General features: G+C 43.6%; 1 protein-coding gene across 18 annotated transcripts in view; it reads left to right on the forward strand.

The window, feature by feature from the left end:
• CDC14B (cell division cycle 14B) overlaps window positions 1-8,226 on the forward strand; it is a 118,047-nt gene extending 109,821 nt beyond the window's left edge. For 13 of the 18 annotated variants that reach the window (XR_002336288.1, XR_002336289.1, XR_002336290.1 and 10 more), the window contains one exon: window positions 4,045-8,226. Coding sequence is in view for 10 of the 18 variants with exons in the window: in XM_021064586.1 (XP_020920245.1) it covers window positions 4,045-4,081 (37 nt within the window). In the remaining 8 variants the exon portion in view is untranslated. Of the gene's footprint in view, window positions 1-3,665; window positions 3,732-4,044 lie in introns of all 18 variants that reach the window. The other 5 variants (XM_021064578.1, XM_021064575.1, XM_013989701.2 and 2 more) reach the window with 1 other exon arrangement.

Consider the following 8,591-nt stretch of genomic DNA (forward strand, 5'->3'; position numbering starts at 1 on the left):
CCTCAGATCTTTTTGTTTGTTTGTTTTTTCTTTTTTCTTTTTGGCTGCCCTGTGGCATATAGAGTTCTAGGCCAGGAATCAGATGGGAGCCGCAGTTGCAGCCTATACCACGTGCAGCAACACAGGATCCTTAACCCACTGTGCTGGGCTGGGAATCGAACCTGCCTCTTAGTACTTCCAAGATGCTGCCGATCCCATCGCGCCACAGACACTCCTCAGTTCCCTCAGATCTTTGAGGCTTTGGGCGCAGGGGTCTTCAGTGCTGAGTTAGTCTCTGATGCAGCCCTACTGCAGCCCCTGTCCTGAGGGGCTGGCTGGCAAACTCAGGAGCTCTGTGTGTTTTGCATTTTTAAGGATTTGTTCAGTTTTGTCACCCTTCATCTTTGCTAATTCTTTTGTACAGCTTCACTACATGCTTTTACTTACATGAACATGCGATAGTGCCTCATGTAAGTGCTTGAGGATTGGGTACCAACTTGTGATTTTAGGGTTTAAAATTTTCCATTAAAAAAAAATAAAATTTTTCATTAGAAAAGTATCAAATATTCATACTCTTTACTCTCTGATTCCACTTGAGAAGAATATTAGAGAAATTCTGACGAAAAGTCAAGAGATTTAGGTATATAACAACATAATATCAGAGTGTTACTTATAACAGTGAGAAATAGGGAATGATTGATGAATTCCGCCAAAGGAATTGAGACTCATGTTTTCAAAGAAAAGTTAATGATCTGGATTAACTGCTCATGGAGCAATAAGTGAAACGGGCTACACATAAAAATCATGAAGTATTGCTCTAATTTTGTAAATGTAAAATATACTTTATAGAAATGTATATAGGTGTGTAAATATTTATGAGCCTAAATACTTAAAGATGTAGACATTTCTATATATGTATAGAAATAAGATAAAGGAAAAATGTGCCATAACACTAATAGTTCTTGCAGCTGGTAGGACAGTTGGAGATTTTTTTTCTTTTTTCTACCTTTTCTACAATCAGTGAGGGGAAATGGAATTCTTTTGACGTTGGCACTGTTAGGTAAATTAAATTACTAAAAATTCGAACAAAAGGTCTGCTGTTGGCGATAGTTAGACATGTTTTGAATGGACATATTCTTTTCAGATTTCCATCACAGCCGAGTGTGGTTTGCACATTTAATTCTGTTTTCTGTTTTCCTGGACGGTGCTCTTCAGATTTCAGACGCATTAGCGGCCTGGAGGCGGGATGCGCGTGCCAGGTCACACTGTGTTCCTCTGAGGCTATGGCCATGCAACACTTCTCCTTGTCGAGTGATCTAAACTTGTGCTTCTCCACAGAGGGGGTTCCTGACTGTGGCGAGCAGCTGCCTGAGGTCCCCGACTCATTGCTTTGAGGGCTTTGAAGTAGACCTGAGATTGAATAGCTTGATTGAATATGGAAATGGCCCCAAGGCAGTTTCCAGGCATTTGGGCTAGTGCTGAAACCCAAAATGACTTCTTTTAAATTCTGAAATGGGCGTTCCCGTCCTGGCTCGGTGGTTAATGAATCCGACTAGGAACCATGAGGTTGCGGGTTCGATCCCTGGCCTCGCTCAGTGGGTTAAGGATCCGGTTTGGCGGTGGCGAGCTGTGCCTCCAGTTTGACCCCTAGCCAGGGAACTTCCATACACTGCAGGTGTGGCCGTAAAAAAGAAAAAAAAAATTGAATAGAAAACTTTTCTTTGAACAGCAGCGCACGCACACACACACACACACACGCACGCACGCACGCACGCTAGTACACCTTTTCCATGTAGGTTCCTAAACACTTTCAAGGCTGCATCAGAGACTAACTCAGCACTGAAGGCCCCTGCGCCCAAAGCCGGATCGCCAGTCTGCTGTTACCCCATTGGCGAGGCCTCCTTTCTTGCAGGTTGATGTGGCTCATGCATCACTATCACCCGCCTCTGTCGTGCTGTAGAATTTGACCTTTGCTTTCCATGTTCTGTTCTATTCTTAAAGGCTTCCAGGATGAAGACCTCACCGAAACTCACTTTGCATTGATTTGGCTTTTTTGATTTTTGACAGTTTACTGAGCGAGGCTCTCTCTCCCATCTTTGAAAACCTTTCCCACAAACACGGTAAAAGAGCAGTTATTTGGAGGCTGAGAAAACATGAGTGTTGTCCTAAGTTTTTGTTATTGGGAAGAAAGGCCATCATGTTTGTCTCATGGCAGGTGATGTTTTCCCCATGTCACCATTGAACGTAAGCCACGTCTAAACTTTTAAATCCCGGGGGACAAGCTCTGCTCTGGCACAGCCGTGGCAGTTCAGGCACCAAAACACTGGCGTGTCTGGTGGCAGATGGGGTGCTTCGAGGAGTCCGTGTGGCACCTGCTTCATCCCCTTTTTAAGCCCAAAGATGTGGTTTAATGGATGTCTGTATATCCCACTTCTGTTAGAATTATAAACCCATTTTCATGTTTCTCGTTGGACAATTGATAAATCCATTGAAGAACTTCGCTAAGTAGAATGGCCCTGTGATGCAGTGTTCTCACATCAACTCTCTGAAGAACTCTCTTGGAATGCATCTCAAATATTTCATCATCGAGCCTCTGATTGAGAGCCTGTGTAGCCATCTCATTAGTTATCATTCCGTTCGGTTCATGTCTTTACACGGCTCACGCATGGAGTGCATGTTTCTGTGAGCTTATGCTGTTTCTTTGGGGCAGTCTTCTCTTTCTTTCTTTCAAAAAAAGAAAAAAGTAGAAAACAAACATCATTTGTTTTCTAAGAAAAGTCATTTTTTATTCTAAGTTGCATCATTAGGAACCATCCCTTTCTGCTCCACCAAGCCAAACCAGTGTTCCTTGGTTTGGGCTGTTTTGTACCTAATTTTTCATATTTTGGAGGAAGACAAACGCTCAGGCTATTTCTCATCATCTGAAACCATGAGTCTCTTCACAAGCCCTTCAGGTGGGAGGAGCTACGTTTAGGTCTTTGGCTTTTTAAGTCTTTCTCATTTATCATCATCACACCTGTCACTGCTTCTCAGAGTCTAGATCCCAGTGTCTTCTTCCGTCACTGCCAGGCTTTAATTTTTTTGTTATTGCCGATACCTTTGTAAATGGCATCACTGTAGAACCCCCAGCATGTGGTATCCGAATATTCTTTTATGCTGGTTTTCTCTGATCTTTTAAAGTATTAATCTCCGTTTGAAATTTCAGCTGTTTTCCCACTTGGCTCCATCCACCGACCTGGACCTTTATATCCTGTACTCTCCTGGGGTTTCCGAAAGCTAAATGATTGATCCAGATGAGCTGTTCTGATAGAGCAGCAGCTTCGTTCGGGTTGAGGGTCACCTCCAGATGGGAATTGGCGCCTCTTGACTCTTTTTCTTTGGATTTAGCGGTTCCCTGAAAATCACTGTTTAGTTGAACGTGAAAGGGGCAAACTGGGGAGGGAAGGAAGGGAGAGAGGATGAAGGTCATCGTAGGTCAATTATTCACAAACAGAGAAGGGGCGGCAGCTGTCCCCTTGCACCTCTGCAGCCTCGCAGAGCAAGTTGGGAGCAAGCCAGCTGCCTGCTGCCCTCCGCTAAACTGGAAACTGCTGCGGTGCCTGAGCTTTTTCTGTGACCGACTTCTGGCTTTGGAAATAATCAAGTAACCCTTCTTTATCTTTTCGTTCTTTCCACTTTTCCCACAGCCTGGTTCCTCAGAGGGAAAGAAAGAAAAGGAATGCTTTGCAACAAATGCCCTTAATGGCATTATGGTACTCTCATTGCTCGGCTGCTTTTGCCCTCCTTTTTTTTTTGTTTTTTAAATTGTTTTTTTTTTATTGTTTTTTAATTGCTTTTTGCAGAACCGAACCTTTTTCTGCTCTGCCTTTTCTCTCCTGTTTGTCTTTACTTTATGGTTGATATTGTACTGTCTTTTCCAAAGTATCTGTCCTGAAAGAATTATCCAAAGTGTCTACTTTTTAGCATGTCAATATTTTGATTATGTTGCCTTCCTTGTCTTTGGTAACTACATGCGGGGACCCTTGAAAGCCTTCATGGTAAAATCCTTTTTTTTTTCCCCTGTAGTCCGTCCATTTCAAGGACTAAAACAGTCTTGCGTTAAGTAAAAAACCTGTGACCAGAACTGAAAGAAGACTCTAGGAACCAGAAAACTACAACAGGACTTAAGCACAATTTATTTGGAAAACCAAACAAAATTTCAAAAGCCTTAGCTGCTTTCCACCTAAGACGATTATTCCATGAAGAAAATGTCCACTGGAATTCGCATAACTGCATGAGTTTGGGTACAAGTGAATGACTGGAGGAGGGCCCACCTCTTCTTTTTGTAGAAACGTCTGGAGTTTCACACCAGAAAGGCTGTTGTCTGTGCGTCTCAGGTGTAAATATCCAAGCCCTCTGTTATCAGGAGAGCTGACTAGTCTCTGTGGTGCATGTGTGTCCTTGTGATGGCAATCATTTTAGCTGCTGGCCTTCAGAAGAACTGAAGATCTGATGGAGGTTTTTTTACTTATTTATTTGCTCTTCATCCTGTGTCCAAATTTATACAGCTACAGCAAGCATTACCGAAACGGTACACTCTGTAATTTGGTACTATTTGGTTTCGTCCCCTCCCCGTCCATATTTGTAATAACTGTTACCATTAACTCTGTTTAAGTACCCAAGCTGCTTGTCTTCCACCAAAGAGTGCTTTATTAAGGAGAATCTGTGAACACCACATTTAGAGACTGTTGCATGTTGCGTGATACAAAGTAGTATTTTGGTAACCTAAAACTTTGGCAAGCGAATGTTCACAGTAGCTTTAGAAGACTCAGGAGGAGAAACTGGCTTCCGAGTTGGAAGATTGTTGTTCTGTCGTTCCTTTTGATGTCATTTCGAGACTGAAGAATGCCAAGGCTGCCCACTCTTTGGTTGTCCAGTCATACAAATTAAAATCACATTTGCTTCCATGCAGGGAAACAACCCCACGCTGTTGGCCTTCCTCCTGGAAACAGTGATCCCAAATAATGGTGACTTTTTAAAGCCAGTGACTTTGTTAGGGTCCCTCTCCTCTGTAGCACTGTGGATTTTTTTTGTGGTGTGACCGAGGCCCTTCACATGCCCTTTGATTTCAGTGACAGTTATTTGCATCTGGATTTCAGTTGTTTGTAATTAAACTCACTGTTGCCTTGGGTTAGGGAATACAACTAATAATTCTTTGCAGAGTGCCTTCTCCCCTCACCCCCACAGCAACACAGCAGAGCCTGTAATGCAAAGCAGTCATCACAAAGAGAATTTATTTGCTGCTGGAAAAAAAAAATGGGGCCCCAAATAAAAGAATATTTGCAGTCACCTTGGTTACTCCCGTAAGAAGCGAATGGTTAGGTAATTGTTAGAGAGTTTGCCTATCCCGGTTTGGAGGATGGCAGAATGGGAGTTCCTGTCGTGGCTCAGTGGTTAACAGAACCCGACTAGCATCCTTGAGGATGCGGGTTTGGTCCCTGGCCTTGCTCAGTGGGTTAAGGATCCGGAGTTGCTGTGAGCTGTGGTGTAGGCCTGCACAGGCGTGGCCCGGATCCCATGTTGCTGTGGCTGTGGTATAGGCCTGCAGCTATGGCTCCAATTCAGCCCTTAGCCTGGAAACTTCCATATGCCATGGGTGTGGCCCTAGAAAGACTAAAATACAATCAAAGGCAGAATGCCTTCACATTATAGAGGAATGAATCAGGGCGGTAGCAATTCCATTTTTTAAAAGCTGCCTTTTTAATACTGTTGTGAAGAAGAAGGAGCAGTTGGGATAAACAGATGAAGGTCTGTTAATGCAACAAGCAATTAGAACACGGTGGTTCAACTTTACTTTTTACTATCTTGGAGAAAATTACAAGATTTCCTGGTTTGGAGGGGAGCTGGAAGATGCCATGGTTTTGGCCCAACAAGAGTATGGAGTAGGGCCAGACCAGCTTTTAAACCGTGGGGATTAGCTCTCAGAAAAACAGTGGTTTTCTATCCCTGGAAGTTCCTAGGTACAAAGACCCACCTACCTGACGGTTGAGTGTGAAGGGAAGCATTCCACCTGCTGTTGTTCTGGGAGATAATACTAAACAGTCAAGTTGTGCCCAGGCACAAAACATTGAATTCTCAGGGCAACTCCTCTTCCCTTTGTACTTTGAAAGGCCATCATCTCTTAGCGAAATGATCCAGTGAGGGGTGAAAACCATCCTTGCTGGTTAAAAACAAGTCCGTGCTGCCTCTCTCACCATGAATAAGCCATGTGGTGTCTCAGCCAAGAGTGAGAAATTTGGGCTTCGGTGAACTTGGTGTTTGGCAAATTGCCTTTTCCCGGGGCTGCTCAAGTTTCCAGCTAGAATCGCTCTCACGGTGGCTCTTTCGAAAAATCCTTGCATTTGTCCCTGAAGTCAGTTCTAGCAAACTCTGTGATTTGTGGAAGAAGCCTTCATTGGCACACACAGCTTGGGATTGTTATTTCAGATGGATTGTATAGCCCAGTGTTCAGCTTACTGGGGACACATCCAGAATCTAGGAAGTCTCTGGGTCTGATTGATGGAGAGTTCTTCCTGCCGTGAATAAGAGTAGACACTCCACCCTGCTTCCCCAACCCCCCGCTCTGCTGAAACTTAAACACACCCAAGAATCTTCTCAGATTCCCATTTCTAATTTTTTTTTTTTTTTTTTGGTCTTATGTTGTTTTAGGGCCACGCCCACGGCACATGGAGGTTCCCAGGCTAGGGGTCCAGTTGGAGCTGTAGCTGCCGGCCTGCGCCACAGCCACAGGCCATGTCTGTGACCTACACCACAGCTCATGGCCACGCCGGATCCTTAATCCACTGAGCGGAGGCCAGGGATTGAACCTGCAACCTCAGAGTTCCTAGTCGGATTTGTTTCCGCTGCACTACAGTGGAAACGCCCTGTTTCTCATTTGTTATAGAAGATCTTGTTGCTGTGGGATAGGAAAACAGGGCAGGTCAGATGAAAAGATTTCTTTAAGAGCCTTAAATAGCTTTGCAAGTACACCAAGACAGTTTCCATTGGAATTAAAATTAGAAATGAATATTTTTAGGAGCCCTTGACGCTTGCTGGGGACTCAGATCCGCAAGAGTCAGGGACCGTCCAAAGGAAGAGTGTCTGCCAAACTGGGTCCTTAGATGTACAGACAGACCTCCGTTTTGTAATGCTAAAGAAGATTGAGAAATCTCTCTTAACCCGCAGTGAACAGGGGTGTGGCTCCTGAGCAGTGCCTCACTAAAACGAGTAGCCTTACTTGTCAAAATGTAGCTGCCCCCAAGCGGCACGCTGCTCCTCTAGTCTCCAGAATTTTTTCTTCTAAATGTCACCCTCTCACCTGTCGCCACCCACGTCCTCCCCCCGCCCATCTCCCCATCTCACGGGGGGGTGATTTCTACCTCTTGGGCCCAGACAAGTTTGAAGGAGTTCCCAGGTGTTCTCACAGGCTGATGAGTTGGACCTTGGAGTTTGATCCTTGGGCATTCTGGGCAGCCTTGTGCCAAGCACTCCGGGAGCCTTTGCCTCACAGGCAGGATGGCGCTCCGTTGATCTTGGCTCCCCAAGTAGCACAGCGGCTTCTCTTCAGACATTTCAGAAAGGTGGTTATTGCATTTTGGAAAGCCATGCTCATCGAAAACAACTTCGAAGACCTTTTCCTTCTTTAATAGTTTTCTCCCACCGAGACCGTCCTTGAGGCCAGCTGCCGCTCTTCCATTTCTCGGATGTCTGCGCGTTCTCCACGTCTCTCAGTGGAAATGCTGCAGATACATTTAATCGACTGGAGAGCTCGCCTATACTGTGTAGGAAATTACTTCCTTAATTGCCCAGTAGAATTAACTGTCAGCAGATAGGTTCATCTGATTCTAGTACTGCGGTTTTATATTAATAATTTGCAGACTTTTCTCTAACCTGCACTCATGTACAAATTATGAGAAGTTTTAAAATGTAACTGATGAATCAGTATTTGAGCAATCATTGTCTTGATTTTTTTTAAATTAAAATGTATATTTCTAATCATATTTTATAAAGCAGAGAGAACGGTTGAATGCATGTCTATTTTCCAGGAGGTATTTTTAAGATAAAGCTTTATAATGGCCTGTAAACTTTGCATATCTATGTAGTTTGATACATATTATTGTCACCTTTGAAAATCTTGTGTAAAATCTTGTGAAAATCTGGTTTTATACAAAATGTTGAATAGTGGAAATTGTATAATTATAATCATATAATTAAAAATATTAACCGAAACAGCCTTTTTGAGTTTTTTTATTCACTTACCATTTTGAATCATGGTAAGCAGTGGATAAAATATAAAGCAGGTGGAACCCTCTGTAGTGTTAGTTTGCTGGAACTGCTAGAGCAAAATACTACACTGGACTTACACAATAGGGATGTATTTTCTTACAGTTCTGGAGGCTGGAACTCCAAGAGCAGGGTATCATCAGCCTCTCTCCTTGGCGTTTTTTGCCGTGCCCTTCAATCCCTGATATCTCTCTGTCTGTCCTCTTTTTCTTTTTTTTTTTAAATTTTTATTTTTATATTTTTTTGCTTTTTAGGGCCACACCCGTGGTATATGGAAGTTCCCAGGCTAGGGGTCTAATCGGAGCTGCAGC

Source organism: Sus scrofa, chromosome 10, assembly GCF_000003025.6.
Source record: "Sus scrofa isolate TJ Tabasco breed Duroc chromosome 10, Sscrofa11.1, whole genome shotgun sequence".
Classification (NCBI taxonomy): Eukaryota; Metazoa; Chordata; class Mammalia; order Artiodactyla; family Suidae; genus Sus; species Sus scrofa.